This window comes from Gadus chalcogrammus, chromosome 11, assembly GCF_026213295.1.
Source record: "Gadus chalcogrammus isolate NIFS_2021 chromosome 11, NIFS_Gcha_1.0, whole genome shotgun sequence".
Taxonomy (NCBI): domain Eukaryota; kingdom Metazoa; phylum Chordata; class Actinopteri; order Gadiformes; family Gadidae; genus Gadus; species Gadus chalcogrammus.
The window spans coordinates 19939678-19956439 of record NC_079422.1 but is presented as its reverse complement, the minus strand read 5'-3'; the positions used below and the strand labels follow the sequence as shown (position 1 = coordinate 19956439).

Sequence of the window (16762 nt, the reverse complement as noted above, 5' to 3'; positions counted from 1 at the left end):
CATCCTGGTCGTCCCACCTTGTGTGAACATGTGAAGAAGCAGCACTCAAAACACCGCCATTATTCTGGAACAATGGTCTATTGTAGAGTGTGATTTAAAGTTTAAAGGAGAAAGTTTTTCCTATCTCTACCATAGTAACAAAGCGAGCTCTCCTGACTGCAGATTGCAGAATGCGTTAAAGTGACGTTAAACGCTGTATAGATGGACACAGAGGTTAGCTTCTCCAGTCTGCCTTCACTTGAACCTCTTGACCTCCTCTGGCCACAAGGAGTATTTATTTACCTGTTGTGGGAGTGTACTTTTGTTACAGAAACAGTCAGAGATCACTTCAGTTTGACAGGTCATATTGACCGGTTAAACATCCTGGGCGCATCTCGCTATTAAACCAACAACTGCGCCCTTGTCTTGTTTTTCTGTGTGTGTGGGTAATCCCCCAACCACACATTCAGACATCGCTGCCAGGGTGAATTATTAAAGCCAAGCTTAAGCAAAAACAGCAGTCTGACTTTGAGGAAGAAAAAGTTGCTTTGCTCTTCATTATGCATTCAACCTGGATCCTTAACCTACCCCTGTCATTATCTCCGTAATGGCATTGCTGGTCCTGTCAGCGTTTTTGTCTTTTCGGAATTAATGGGGCCGAGAAGTTTTATGGTTTCTGGAATTGAAGGAACACACATAGAATGTATTTCATTAGTTACACTGATGCTGAGTTTATGAAACAACATTTATACAATTAAGACCTTTGTTTACAATCAGTCAAGTGCAGCACATTTATCATATAGAGCAAATGTTGTCTTTATCGTGAGTCTTTATTAACTATCGCATAAAAAATGATCTTTAAACACCACATCCTCGCTCACCATCCCACATCCAGGAAACCCAGTACAGTCACATGATGCGCAGCTCGACGAAGTCACCCTATTAATTGTATTGTTCATCCTTAAAATGCATTTCATTTTCCTGCCATAAAGCGTGTGTCCAATTATTCAGAACACCATTTAATGGCAAAATAACTCACCCGGCATTGCCATCCATCTCAAACAAGTCCTGTCCTTAGCGTCTACAGTCTTCCATTGTTCTCCATCTCAAAACCCTCTTAAACATCTCAAACCCTTCCTGTCCTTAGCGTCTACTTTCTTCTACGTTCTCAATCTCAAAACCCTCTCAAATATCTAAAACCCTCCCCCTCCTTAATGTCTTCTGTCCTCTATCGTTCTCCTTCCCACAAACATCTCGAACCAGTCCTTTCCTTCACCTCTCTCTCCTATCGTTCTCCATCTCACAACCCTCTCAAACGTCTCAACCCACTCCTGTCATTAACGTCTACCCTCACAAACATCTCAAATCCCTCTCAAACATCCCAAACCCCTCTTGATTAAACGTCTACTGCCTTGTATCGTTCTCCATCTCAAAACCCTCTGAAACATCCCAAACCAGTTCTGTCCTTAAAGAGCACCTATTAGGCTTTTTCGACTTTTATGACCTATACACGTTGTTAGAATGATTTGTAGTATAATCACAACGGAGTGGGGTTGGCAGGAGGGGGGGAGGAGAAGGACGAAGCCGAGTGTTGACAGAGAATGCCGAAAGCGCCCAGATGAGAGGAAGAGTTTCCCGAAAATCTGCATAGTTTTTTGTGCCGTGATTCGTGTCAGGTCGCTCTATAGGAGTCATTGCTAAGAAATTAAGGCCAGAAAAGTAGTATAATAGGAGATCCTGAACATCTGCTGTCTATCGTCTCCCCCTTTCCAGTCGTTACCCTGGACACTTACTCGTGCATGGACCCGGGCATCCCGGTAAACGGGGCGCGACTGGGCCACGACCTGTCCATCGGCGCCACCGTCACCTACCGCTGCGAGCCCGGCTACCGCCTGAGCCATGAAGAGGCACTGGCCTGCGAGAGGAACCACTTCTGGAGCAACCCCCTGCCTACCTGTGACGGTACGTTGGGGACCCGGACAAACAATGTGTTATCGTTTCATGTAGAGCCCCGGGCTTTTTTAAAATTATATTTTCCGCCATACTGCACGTGGTACGCACGGGGTTAAGTCACGGTCAACCGAGTGCCCACTATTATGTTGTGTTCTTGTGAGCCGTGATGAATAAAACAAGTGCAACATGTCAGGGCTGTGATCTAGGATGTTTGATGATCCTTTGCGTACGAACCAGTGTGTGCCAGTGTGGTAATCCAGGCGTGATAGTTTTGATGTTCAGCGGATGATGTAATTGATTCGGAAATTAAGCGTGGCCGCAACGTCTCTCGGTACAAGCTCCCTTTGTGAGCCGTTTGATTTGCATAGACAGTAATTGATGTTTTGCAGGGAAGCTAATTCCATTGGCTCGGACCCTTTTCTGCAGTTGGTTTTATTCCCAAACTAAAATTAACATTGCGGTCCAGTCGGCATCGGTGAAACGCTCTCTCAGAAGCCCTTAAACCTATAGTGTTTAAACAAATCCCCAAGAAGGTGTTTTATTCGGAGCAGAAACTCGGGAAGGTAACGCGTTTTTCACATTTCTACAAATAAACAAAATCGGTGTTGAACCGATACATCCAGGTTGTTTTGAGTCGTATGCGGCAAAAAATGCAGAGCGCTGCAATTATGTTTGCTTCGTGTGTTCCCACAGAAACAAGTTTGTTTTTAAATCTCAAATCCCTTCTCTTTCGTTGAACCCAAAAAAACATTAATTTCTGGGCTTATTTACACTTTTTCCACTTTTCCGCTTTTTTCGAACAAGTACGAACAAACAACGCCGTCCGATGGCGGCGGGCTGCTGAAACGGGCGAACAACACAAGGGAATGCAAAGAGCCCTGGGGGAGGGGGTTGGGTAGGGGGTTGGGTAGGGGGGGGGGGGGGGGGTGGAGGGGCAGGGAGGGGGGCTAGCGCGCTTCAGAGTTGGGTGTTTGCGGTGTCGGCGCGGCTCGGTAAATTGCAGTGAAGCCTGGCGGCGTTCTCATCCTATAGGTGTCGGCCCCCGGGGCCCCGGTCGCCATGACCACCGCTTCCCCCCCCCCCCCCCCCCCCCCCCCCAACGTTGCTACCTCCGAGTGTACTCATCCACTTTTAATGACTTTATGTAATTTGAGCTCATTAATAAAACATGTGATATAATTTTGTTGGTGAGCGCGGATCCAGGGGGCCTTGATGTGTTGTGCTGCTGGAGGGCCCTTGGGTGCTAGAGGAGAAAGGAAGGAAGGAAGGAGAGGGCGTGCGTCCGTCTGTGCGTGTCCGTGTGTGTGTTTGTGTGTGTGCATGTGTGTGTGTGTGCCTGTGACGTGTATATGTATGATGTGTATGTGTGCGTTTGTTGCACATGTATGTGTGTGTCAGTGTGTGTTTGTGTGTATGTGTGAGTGTGTGTTTATATATGTCCGTGTGTGTGTGTGTTTATATGTGTCTGGGTGTGCGTGTTAGTTTGTGTGCTCCCATGTGCTTTAAGGGTGATTGGAAGTGTGGGTGTGCATGTGTTTGCATGCATCTGTGTGTGTGTGTGTTTTTGCATACATGTGTGAGTGCATGCACACGTGTAGAGCACATGCATGCACGTGCACACACACACACACACACACGCCTTGCCTGTGTCTGTGTGCGTCTGATACAGCTGTGCTGCCCCGGGGCTCCTCTGTGATCCAGCTCATTAGCATTCCCCGCGTTTCCCTCCTTTTTTAAAGTCGTTTCTCCAATATTTGCGGACCAAAACTGTCTCATCGCGGCGCGAGCCAGCCGAGTGTTTATAAGTCATTGCCAACTTCAGGGAAACGTCTGGGGCCTACAGGAACAACAAAGGCACTGCATCTCATTTATTCAACGCTGTTTTTATCCTAAAACGGCGCCCTTTATGCGTGATGACCTTTTTAGGCGCACGGCAACGTGACAACGTCGGGGGAAAAGAGCTTGTGTATTCTTTTTTTTGTACCATACCCAATTAGACAGGTGAACCTTCAGGCGGAAATAGCATTAGCCTGCGTTGCCCCCGGCGACCTTTGAGGCCAAAGGCTCTATCTTATTAACTTATTGTGATGAGATAAAGAGCTCTCCTGTCAGAGCGCTATATGTCACCAGTCATCCCACCACAGCCAGGTGGACGTCGATGTCTCAACTGCGGGACGTCTGCGCTTTGGCCCCGCCAACCTATGGCCCCGCCCACCTCTGGCGTGTTGAGCTGCAGGTGTTACATAAAGTTGCTACTGCTTCACGCTGGTGATCGTGTGTGTGTGTGTGTGTGGGTGTGTGTGTGTGTGTGTGTGTGTGTGTGTGTGTGTGTGTGTGTGTGTGTGTGTGTGTGTGTGTGTGTGTGTGTGTGTGTGTGTGTGTGTGTGGGCGTGTGTGGGCGTGTGTGTGTGTGGGCGTGTGTGCATGCGCCAAACAAACCTTTTGAATTCACTCTCGACCAATGCTCTTCTGCTCCAATGATGCAAGCCCCTTTTAGAAAAGATAATCTGCCCTTCTCTCTAAAACGGTGAGCAGAGGGCCATATCTCAATGTCGTTCAAGTGAATTAACCGTCAATTTGTGCAGAAATAATGTCAATTTTATAAAGTGAAACCTGATCACGGTCTTGGTCCCACAACGCTTGTTCACAGGTACCATTTTATGACCTCCCCCCCCCCATAACCCTAGCCACCCTCCCCCCAAAGGGCAATGAAGAACCCCTAATAATCAAGGAAGGAACCTTGAGATGGAACGGCGAAAGACAGACCCCTCCTTCCTGGGATGGTTTATTTAGGAGTGCAATAAATAAAAGTGTGGTGTCCATGCATCAATGTCAGCATCACCTTGGCCTGATCTCTCCTCTGCCCTCTCTCGTTCTCCCTCTCTCCCTCTCTCCCTCTCTCCCTCTCTCCCTCCCTCTCAGCGTCTTGCGGGGGCGACATCCAAGGTCCGGGCGGTATCATCCTGTCTCCGGGCTTCCCGGAGCTCTACCCCAGCTCCCTCAACTGTACCTGGACCGTGGAGGTCAGCCATGGCAAAGGTAAACCCGAACCCTGGTCTCCCGCCCTGGGCACAATTCCCGAGCCTCCGTGTCTGACTGACGCGACGTGACGGGTTGGAAGGGAGCGCTCTGGGCGAACCGGGAAGGTCACGGTAGACGTGGAAACAGGTATCGCGTTGTTATTGTGTTTTTTGCAATTTTACTCTTTGCCGCGACTACGACTACTACGATATTCAACCCTAACCCTGACCCTTATTATAGCGCTTTTCTAACCAGTGACCACTCAAAGCGCTTTACCATAAGGCCTGACATTAACCCATACATGCAGACATTCGCACACCGACGGCGGGGTCGGCCACGCAAGGTGACAGCCATCTCGTCAGGACTAGTTAGGGTGAGGTGTCTTGACACCTCAACACTCCTCAACACTCGCTAGGAGGAGCCGGGGATCAAACTAGCAACCTTCCGTTGACCAGCCGACCCACTCTGCCTCCTGAGCCTCATGCCGCCCGTGTGGCTCTGCACAGTATGGTGGAGAATTATACAGTACTGCAGGATGTATTTTTTCTTGTTAAGCACCTGTCGTTGTTTTGTTTCTACCCCACACTGTTGCATCGTGGGCATCTACTTTAATTCTTTATAAAAAATTGCTGATGTAAAAAAGCTGATCATTTAGGTTGACGAATAATCGCTCCCGTGGCGTTTAATTCTGCGGCATTAAGATGAAATGCCGTTACACCTTTCCTCCTGTTGTTATTTTTAATTGATTGCGGTAATAATTTCCCCCCAAATTGCTACCAAATGTGCCTATTAGGGGTAATTGATAACACTCATAATGATGGCATATCATCGTTATTCTTCTTCTTTTTCAAAGAGTACAGCATAACCGTTTATATGATCCCTGGCGTGGCACCCCTCCCCAGTCATCCCCCCCCTCCCCCTCCCCCTCCCACATGATTTCAATGGGAAATTGATGGAACTCAACGCTGACGTCTGTAATCTTGTCCCTGCTGTTTTGATTCGATGCCAAACCTTTCCTCAAAGAGCCTCATTGAAACCACTGCTGTGCATTTCCATTTTGCAACAAACTGATCTCACTCTCCCTGCTGATTGGCTATCACGCCCCACCGCACGCTCGCCCCAAGGTGTCCAGGAAGAAGTTGTTACTAGTTTCACACATTTTGGGCTTTTCGTCCCACAGTCCCATCAGCTATTTAATCACACTGTCCCCCCTGGGTTCAAGGGGGGCCTCACCCCCCCTGGCGGCCATCTTGATTAAATCTCGGTCCTAAACATTCGCGTTTAAATCCGAGATTGGTGTGAAGGCCCATTCCAAGGATAGAATTAATGTTCTTGCATTGCCGGTTACATCGCACTCCAACTCAATAAACGCCTACCTTTCGCACCAAAGCACAAAAACATTCAGAAACGTATTTCACACCAGGAACACAAAATACGACATATCCCATCCTGCCTCGTTGGTCAGTGTCCAAGTTCAGAACTTGACCGCGCAACCACAACACTTTCAAAAAGTACACGCTCAGCTAAAAGGCTCTCGGCTCCTCTGAACCTCTCCGTTCTCCCTCCTCCTCCCCTCGCTCCAGGCGTCCAGTTCACCTTCTACTCCTTCCACCTGGAGGACCACCACGACTACCTGCTGATCACGGAGAACGGCAGCTTCAGCCGCCCCCTGGCGCGCCTCACCGGGTCGGAGCGCCCCGCGCCCGTCAACGCCGGCCTCTACGGGAACTTCAAGGCCCAGCTCCGCTTCATCTCGGACTTCTCCATATCGCTGCAGGGCTTCAACATCTCCTTCTCGGGTGAGGATGGGGGTGGGGGTGGGGGAGGGGGGGGGGGGAGTGGGAGGAGGAAGGGAGGATGAAGAGGGTTGGACAGTAGGGTTGGGGGGAGGTAGGGAGGGTGAGGAGGGGGCGGGGAGGGTGGGGGAGAAGGGAAGGTGGGAGGGAGGGTCAGGAGGGTTGGACAGCAGGGGGGGGAGGAGAGGGGGGAGGGGGGGAGGGAGGGTCAGGAGGGTTGGACAGCAGGGGGGGGAGGAGAGGGGGGAGGGGGGGAGGGAGGGTCAGGAGGGTTGGACACAGGGGAGGGAGGGAGGGAGGGAGGGAGGGAGGGAGGGGGGGGCAGGAGGGTTGGACAGCAGGGGCGGGGAGAGGGTGGGAGGGAGGGGAGGGAGGGAGGAGAGGGATGTGGCTCTAGCTGGAGGGATCGCTGTCTTTGCCAGGGTTGAGAGGTTGAGGAACGCCGTGTCCGGATCAAAAGAAAGGCGGTGCAGATGGGATGGCACGGTGCGAGGGATGCAGTGGTTCTTTGCTGCCAGATAGGGGCTGATTATTTACGTTTTTTCTCCGTCTAACAAGTGGTGCGTCAGGGGGAAATAGCGTGGCGCAGGGAGGGCGTGTTTCGGGCCTCAGGCTTTAAGACTTAATGCGATCATCGACGGCAAGACAGGCGACGATCAGAGTCCGACCGTTCGATCGGGGAGATCAGGCTCAATGCTCGCCCCTTAAGGAGCGAGCGTTGAGCCCCGGTCGCTCCTCAAGGAGCCGAGACCGCTACAACATGTGAGGCAGTGATTTGCGTGTCTGATCAGGGGTGAGCTGGAGGTTGGGCCGAGTTGATTCAAGCGGGATCATTAAGAGGGGGCAAGGTCAGCGGGGGTATAGACGTGTATCCTGGAGTGGGATGATCATCAAAGCGGACGTCAGACACGTATCTCCCCCGCCCACCACCACCCCCCCCCCCCCCCCCCCACTCTGCCTGAGGGAGGCATGGAGGGAGGGAGGGAGGGGAGTGAGGGAGGGAGAGAGAGGAGGGAGGGAGGGAGAGAGAGGAGGGAGGGAGAGAGAGAAAAGAAGGGAGAGAGGGAGGGGGAGGGTGGGAAGGAGGGAGAGAGGGGAGGGACGGAGGGAGGAGAGAGAGAGAGAGAGAGGAGCAGGTTGAGAGAAAGGACGGTTGGGGGGGAGGTAGAGAGAGATACAGCCAGAAGGGGGAGAGATAAGATGAATGCAATGGGTTATGGGTTATGTTGGAAGGGGGAAAGAGGGAGATAGAAAAAACGTGGGAAAATAACGATGAAATGAGTGTGTAAGTCACGTGCGGTCTAGATAGATATTTGCCCGCTGTTCGCTGAGGCGGAGCAAACCCTCGCGTGGTCATGAATATTCATGCGGTTATCTGATGATTAGAGCAGTCTTTTTGTCCTTATGTGCTCCGCAATTAGGGTCTATAGATTGCCTGCTAAGCAATGCATTTAAAACTTTTATGACCTTTGAAAAGGACTGCCAATTTGTTTAGCCTTTGGATAGTGCGAGCACGGGGTACAAAAAGTACTTCAAATTCGTACTCCGATCTCAACGCTCAAGCTTGTGGATTTAATTGGCACTAGATTTAATTAGCATGAATCATATTCATATTTCCTTTCCCCTTATAATGAATCACAACGTCGGTCCTCCTTTCAACAAAACAAGGCCTTCCAAGGTTTTCTGTCACACTCAATCCGGAATTTCAAAAGACGCTTGGACACCAGATATGTGAATTCAATATTACCGTAATATTTCTCGTTCCCCCCCCCCCCCTTCCAGAGTACGACCTTGAACCCTGCGAGGACCCCGGCAGGCCCCAGTTCGGCGGGCACGCGGGCTCCAGGTTTGGGATCGGCGACTCCCTGGCCTTCACCTGCAACGCGGGCTACCGCCTGCAGGGGGCCAGGGAGGTGGTGTGTCTGGGGGGAGGCCGGCGCATGTGGAGCGCCCCTCTGCCAAGGTGTGTGGGTACGTGGTCAGCGCTTTCTACTCCTGTTTCCTTTTTGCTGCTCTTTCAGTTCTTCTGTTGTTGTTGTTGTTGTTGTGGTGGTTGCTCGTACCGACGACGTTCAAACCTCAGCCAGAGAGGGCCTGTGACTGAACACGCACTGGCAGGTACACTATGTTTTATTTATTATTTTCGTTCGCGTTCGGATTCACAACCGTTCATTTCAATCATGGTGATAAAAATGTCATGATGGGTTAGAGTTTAACAGTCCAAAAAAATTTATTTTCCTTGCTGCATGACACAGCTTTCTCTACCCAATGAGAGACAGAGTACGTCAAGATCAACTGGTTTGGTTTGAGCCCTTTGTGATTGTAATCAATCCAAGGATCTCTGTGTGTGAGGCCCAGGCCGAAGACTGATCATGCTAACGCTGGCGAAGGCCCTTGCCACACAAAGGTTTCCGAGGGCGATGGGGCCTCCTCAGCCCAGATTAAGCCGGCTCAAAATTTCCCAACACCAACACACGTTGGGGGCGCTGCTTTGCAGAGCACTCTGGCCATCGTCTCCGTCGCGTTTGGCCTCGCTCCGCTAAAAGACGCCTTAATCACAGTAATCGCACTCGCATTCTTCCCCAATCACGCGGAGAATCACATTAAGACACAAAGAGGTTTGCCAGAGGAGTTAAAAGGGTAAACTATTCAGGGATCAACGTCATAAGCGTGTGTTTTCTCCCCGAAAGACTGTTAACTGGTTTAACATGCGCCGGCTGTCGTTTCATTTTCCTTTGCTCCCCGCGACTTTGAGGTGCACATTACGCTCATAAAGCACAGAGATACTCCTCGACTGATTGAAGCCACTTGGGTGAAATAAGTGCAGAGGATCTAGCTCCACTTAAGGGCACTAGGTGCTCGGCGAAACATCTCTTTGGTACTTTTGCCGGAGTATATTTTCCTACCTCTCCGCGGAGAAGCCTAATTTGATGACTCGTACGTCCGTAAGTGCTCACTCTGAAGATAATTCACAGCATCCTGTTGTATCAACTACGAGTGCGATGACGTCCCATGATGCAACGCTTCATGCCTGTTCACTAGTCCCTCGGTCGGTCCCGTGTGCGATTAACATGGTTATGGCGGCATGAATATTGCAAGGCGCGAAGTGAGGGCCAAGGAGGCAAACGGCACGACGTATCTTTTTATATCTCGTCGATTCTACTGTGGCTCACTTGATGTGGATAATAAGTGATGAAATATGCATGCTCATAAATGCTGCGAAATAATAAGTAAAAAGCGTTGGGCCAAGTTTTGTTTGTATTCATTAAACATGGCACTGACATATCACGATTATGCGCTCTGGTTCGGTGAAACATGCCCCCCCGCTGTGTGGAATCGAACGCGTGCTATTAAATCCTCTAATAAGAAAATAACCTGGATGCGAAATCATTTAAATTAAATCTGTAGTGATTTTAAAATCGGCCGCTTATCCCGCGTTCAATATCTCATCATGCTTTTGGATTCGGTTGCTTATTGTTATCGTGATGAATGGCTATAATATTCCAAACATGAGAGAATTCATGCACGCACAAACACATCAACGTAATTCTTAACATAATGCCCCTGTCATTGTTATAACCTACACGCATTGCATTATGAGTTCAGCAGATTCAGAGTTCAGTCTGTCCGTGCCGTCACGTGACTCTGATCTCCCCCCCCCCCCCCCCCTTCCCGTCCCGTAGCTGAGTGTGGGTCGACAGTCACCGACAGCGAGGGCGCCCTGCTGTCCCCCAACTACCCCATGAACTACGCCGACAGCCACGAGTGTGTGTACAGCATCCACGTCCAGACGGGCAAGGGCATCAACGTCACCGCCACTGCTTTCCAGCTCGCCCAGGGAGACATCATCAAGGTACAAAAACAACAACGATAGTAAAAGGTGAACAGACTGGATTTATAGAGCGCTTTTCCAACCAGTGGCCACTCAAAGCGCAGTACAATATTGCCTCACATTCACCCCTTCATACACACATTCACACACGGACGAAGGAGTCAACCATGCAAGGCGACAGCCAGCTCGTCGGGAGCCATTGGGGTGAGGTGTCTTGCTCAGGGACACCACGACACTAGACCTTGTTTTTGAAATTGTGCGTGACGCACGGATGAGTCACGGATAGTTTGTGAGTTGAATGTTGTTTGTCATCTTATCATCGTCATGACAATGGGGATCCTTCAGGCAGATTACATCACGGGCACCACTGGGATGATATGGCTGATGTAAAACATGATCTAACGGTGGGTGCGATGGGAGGTCGGGGATCATTTAATTAGCCTGGACTTAGGATTCGGTGGACACTGTGGCCCTGACACCAGAAAGGAAACACATCCTTGTCTTGTTTGCAGCCCCCACTCTTCCTGGCTCCTCTGCAGGTCACCAGAGTTTGGCGACTGGACTCAATGCCGTTTAACCTCTGAGTTTCTTTCTTTTAAAACCAAATGTCATTGAAAATCACTTGGTATTCAGTGTTGACCTGGTGTTGTTCAGGATGTTTACCGAAGGATTATTCATATCGAAACACTTTCCAAAGGTTTTCTGAAGCTAGGATCTGGTTTTCATCCAAAAATTAATATTGAGGAATGCAATGCTTGTTATTTTATGCAAAGTCAATATTCATAACTAGCTTGTGTTGCATGATTCTGGTGTGGAATCGCTGAAGAAGGATAGACTGCCCTAAGTAAGCAAGAAACCAAATCAAATGAAACCAATATTTTTTATCATCATCTCCTTACACCCATGTAGATCCAAACAAAGACGTAAAGAAGGAAATACCTAAATCAAATCAGTTTCTTAGCCTCTGTGAAAACGAAGACTCAAGACTCACTTGTTCAGAGTTCACCTAGACTCATGCATAGCCTCTTCCTTTACCCCCCACACCCTTCTTGCACACTTATTGTATATTGTACGTCCTTGCCCTTAAAAATAGTACTTAGCATTGTGTAGCCTCTTATCCTTGTTATCCTTGTTGTATACGGGGAATGGGTTAACCTAGCGATTGTTAGTAATTGGCACTTGTTTCATGACCATCCTAAATGTATCGACATCGATATACTGCTTCTCTTTCTTCTGACAAATGTACTTGTAAAAAACGTGTAAATCGCTTTGGATTAAGCATCTGCTAAATGCCCTAAATGTAAAATGTAGTCATAACCGCTCGTAGCCATCCAACCCACCCTGGCCCCATAATCCCATGCCTGACGATGATGAATGACGCGTGTGCGTTTTTGAACCATTCTTTGTTTCTCTTCTTGTTGACCCCCCCTCCCAGGTGTACGACGGCAAGGACACCGCGGCCCACCTCATGGGCAGCTACACGGGCACGGCCATGCTGGGCCTGTCCCTCACAAGCACCTCCAACCAGCTGTGGCTGGAGTTCTACTCTGACCAGGAAGCCACTGGGGAGGGCTTCAAGCTCCAGTACTACAGTAAGAGCAGCGCTGGCCTAGAGCTGCTCCATTATGGAAAAAAAATCATAGTCACGATTATTTTGCTCAATATTAAAATTGCCATTATTTTTGAGCTTGAAAACATCATGCGTTATGTGTTTCTCTCCAAAAAAACATTTGTAACTGGGAACTTCGAAATTTCCTGTTAAAAAAATACACTAAATGTTTGAATACATTTTTTTCAGATCTAAAAAAAAATCCAAATATGTATCCCGCTGTTCTGAATAAAAATTCGAACTCGATAATAATCTTTTTTTTTTAATCGTTGGACGCAAAATTCAAAATCGCGTTGACAAATCGATTAATTGCACAGCCCTACGCTGGCGTCGACACCATCGCGGAAGGTAGAATAACCGCTACTTCACTTTAACCTCGGCTCAGTGAGACCCCGGGGTTTGGGGGATGAGATTGAGACGTTAATTGAATCTCAGCTCACCGTCGTGCCTTATGTGGCTTCTTCCTCGTCGTCCCCGACAACAAGGCAGCTATAGCTACTGAGATGAATCTTGATACTGCTTCAGAGCTTTGTTTTCTTTCTCCCCTTCATGTTTGTTATTCTTGCTTCCCGCCCACGTTTATGTTGTCGGGTTGCTTGTTTAGTTGCTATAACTGTGTCAGCTAGGTTCCAATCATTCTATGGTCTGGAATTACCGTCTGTACCTGCCTTGACATGCTTTGGTAAATGGAATGAAATTGTTTGTGTTTGTGAGATTTTTCTGTGCAGTGATGTGCGTGTGTGTGTGTGCGCGCACGCTCATAAAGTTTGGTAAGTGGTTCTCTGATAGTCAGATAGGCTCTGGGCTGTTCTCTAATTGGCCGTGTGTGTGTGTGTGTGTGTGTGTGTGTGTGTGTGTTATTTGCTGAGACGAGAGAAGCAGGTTGGTGACACTGCAGTCTCCCTTACAATTGGGTTTTTAGTGTGTGTGTGTGTGTGTGTGTGTGTGTGTGTCTCTACGTGTTTGAGTGGGATGTTTCTTCTACGTAGGTGGTCGTTAAAGTCAAGGTTCAACGTGGTTAATGAGAATGGTGAAAGTGTCGATTTAATGAGACAAAGCCAAAGCCAGACAATCTCATTAGCTTGGCTTCTAGTTCATACGTGAAGGTCCACCTTTAGTAATATGTCGCGAAAGAGGTATACGAGATGGAGAAAATCAGGGTGTTAATTAACGTGGTGCGTTTGCTGTCGTACATCAACTGTGCTAAACACACTAACTAAGTTGTATGGCTCTCAGGTTGAGCTGCGGTTTGTCCCGTACCTACTCTAGAAAAACACAAGTTTCCACTAGAGAGGAAATGCATCTTCAGTTGGTTTAATTGCCAGCTGCCATTAAAATGAGGCATGGAGTAATTACATTTAGCTTCTTCGCTGAGCGTGGCCCGGTTCACTCGCACAATGCGTCTTGTGCGAGTCACGATTATTTTGCTCAATATTAAAATCGCCATTATTTTTGAGCTTGAAAACATGATGCGTTATGTGTTTCTCTCCAAAAAAACATTTGTAACTGAGAACTTCGAAATTTCCTGTTAAAAAAATACACTAAATGTTTGAATAAAAAATGTTCAGATCTAAAAAAAAATCCAAATATGTATCCCGCTGTTCTGAATAAAAATTTGCGTTTAAAACTTTTTTCCGCCAGGAAAATCACATACGTTTAAATACAACATGTTGGGCTCTCAACCAAAAAGCGAAGGTGAAGAAAATGTACACGACGTGCTTGATAAAAAAATAATTCAGTGGAAGAAAGACAAAGAGCAGGCTTTCCAAAAACACACTTCAAGGTCCGATTTGCAAAATTTGTTTATTCCAACCAAACTGAACGGCAAACGACCCTGTCCAACCGGGGAGCTGTGATTAAAACCCAACCCCTTACCACACAGCCCTCCCACCTAAAGTCCGCCCAGGGCATCAGGCAGTGTTTGGTAAAGTGTGACCAGCCCCGATTAGAGATTTACGACGGGCGTGACACTTGGAACACGGCCATAACAGCGAGCGCGCGGGGCAAACGGCGCGGGAAGACGCCATAAATCGCGCGTTGCCAGGTTTATGGTCCGTCGTCGCGGCAACAGGGGCGGTGGCGGCGGCGGCGGCTGCTGCTGCTGTGTAGCAGGACTCTTAACGTTTTACGTCCCCCGGGCGGGGAGGTGCAGCAGAGACAAAGGCCACGGTCTGGATCAAACACGCCGCGTTTTAACAGCCTTCCCCCGGAAACAGCCCGCTTGTTGAAGGCTTGTTTATCTAAATGTGATTCCCGGCCGTTCGCCTCCGTGTCGACCCTAACCCCCCGCCTACACCCCCACCCCTCGGATGACTCCCTCCGAAACCCGTAAACGTCCACGCTCAATTGCGCTTTTAATCGTGGCGTCTTAATTGCGCGTTCATGTTTGCAAAAGGCTGGTTTTACCGCCGCGTAGTATAATGGTGGTTTAGGTCCAATCCTCATCCGTGCTCAACCGAAAATTAATTCCCGAGCTCAATCAATAAGGGCTTTACCATGCAGATAAACGGGAATATTGCCGCTCCTCATGAACGCAGTCATCTTTAAATGCTGATGAATAGCCGCGTGTGTGTGTGTGTGTTCGTGAGTGTGTGTGTGTGTGTGTGTGTGTGGTCCCTCTGGGACTCGGGATCACACAACTCAATCCTCAACCACTATCTGCCTCCTCCTCCCTTTCCTCCTCCTCTTTTTCCACCATCATCCCATCCTTCTCCTCCTCCTCTACCCCTCCTCCTCTTCCTCCATTCTAACCTCCTCCTCCTCCCTCCCCTACCTCCACCCCCTCCTCCGTTCTCACCTCCTCCTCCGTCTCCTCCCTCCACCTCCTCCCTCCCCTCCTCCTCCCCCCCTCCTCCCCCCTACCTCTCCTCCTCCTCCCCCCTCCCCCTCCTCCCTCCTCCTCCCCCCTCCCTCCCCTCCTCCTCCCCCTCCCTCTCCTCCCATTCCTCCCTCCTCCCTCCTCCGACCCTCCTCCTCCCCCTTACCTCTCCTCCTCCTCCCACCTCCCTCCCCTCCTCCTCTCCCCTCCCTCTCCTCCCATTCCTCCCTCCCCCCTCCCTCTCCTCCCCCTCCTCCTCCCTCCCTCCCCTCCTCCTCCCCCCTGCCTCTCCTCCCATTCCTCCCCTAGGCTTTGAGCTCTCCCACTGCGATGATCCCGGCGTGCCCCAGTTCGGCTTCAAGCTGTCGGAGGAGGGCCACTTCGCGGGCAGCGCCATCACGTACGGCTGTGACCAGGGCTACACGCTGCACGGCAGCGGCACGCTGGCCTGCATGACCGGGGAGAGGAGGGCCTGGGACAACAACCTGCCCTCATGCATAGGTAACACCTCTCATTTTGGGGCCCTGGCCTCTCTCTCTCGCTCTCGTTTTTTTTTCTCTCTCGCTATATATGTCCTTCTTTGTCTCTCTCCCTCTCGCTCTCTCGTTAGTCTGGTGAACCCCCCTCAACCCCCTGTACACACATCGACACTTACACCCACTGTGTGTGCGTCTCTCTCTCGCTCTCGCTCTCGCTCTCGCTCTCGCTCTGTCTCTGTCTCTGTCTCTTTCGTTCTCTCTCTCGTTCTCGTTAACTCTCTCGTTCTCGTTAACTCTCTCTCTCTCTCTCTCTCTCTCTCTCTCTCTCTCTCTCTCTCTCTCCCCCTCGGTCTGTCTTGCTCGCACCCTGTCCGGCCCCCTCCGTCTTTCTCGTTCTCAATCTGTCTCTCTCGATCTCCGTCTCTCCCACGCGTTCCTCTCTCTTTCTCGTATCGGCTCTTCCTCTCTCTTTCTCCAGGGGTCTTCCTCCTCCTCCTCCTCCTCCACCTCCACCTGTCTGTCTGTCGGCCTGTTTTTCGGGGTCTTGCATCATGGTCGGTGCAGGCCCTGGCTGTCAACACCGCCGTGCGTTGCATTAACGCTGCTGATTCGGTCGGACACCGCTTCCCCCTCGACGGCGGCGCTGTTCAAAGGAAACGCTGAGAGCGTCTCGCCGGTCAGAGCGCTGACGCAACCCTCGTGCTTCCTGATCCCGCCGTCGGTCCTGACACGCGTTTCTGTACGGGAGGGACGGAGCCACAGCCGTCGTTCCAATGCCGGGGATTACCGCCGACGTCTCTGTTTACGGAGCGTTGTGCCGGCATCTCCAGTGTTAGGCCAACTTTAATTACAGGGTTTGTCCTGTCTTTCAAACAACAATGGTCCGTTTTGAAACCGCCACCGCCACCGCCACCGCCGCTACCACCGACAAACTGCGACAACAACAACAACAAGGGGAACCACAATGGGGCATAATCACGAGATTGCCAGGCGAATGGAGCGGGCGAGGCGGGGTGGTACAGTTGAAAGAGGGAGAGAGGAGAGAGAGAGAGAGAGAGAGAGAGAGAGAGGAGGGGAGGGAGGGAGGGAGAGAGGGAGAGAGAGAGAGAGGGGGGGAGAGAGAGAGAGAGAGAGAGAGAGGGAGAGAGGGAGAGAGCGAACAGATAAAGCCATTAGCTGTGTGCCTCCGGGCCCTGGGAAGCCTTGTGCGGCCCGGTCCGTCGGCCGGTGATGGATTAGGGTTAGAAATGATTTACAAATGCAGGATCGTGTGCG

The 16762-nt window shown here is 50.2% G+C and overlaps 1 protein-coding gene across 1 annotated transcript in view; it reads left to right on the top strand.

Moving 5' to 3' along the window:
* Positions 1-16762, top strand: part of LOC130392233 (CUB and sushi domain-containing protein 3-like) — a 232674-nt gene that overhangs the window by 68704 nt on the left and 147208 nt on the right. Inside the window, 7 exon segments of the mRNA XM_056602701.1 lie at positions 1753-1941; positions 4855-4971; positions 6537-6752; positions 8532-8720; positions 10433-10602; positions 12017-12173; positions 15318-15509. Coding sequence (XP_056458676.1) covers positions 1753-1941; positions 4855-4971; positions 6537-6752; positions 8532-8720; positions 10433-10602; positions 12017-12173; positions 15318-15509 — 1230 coding nt within the window.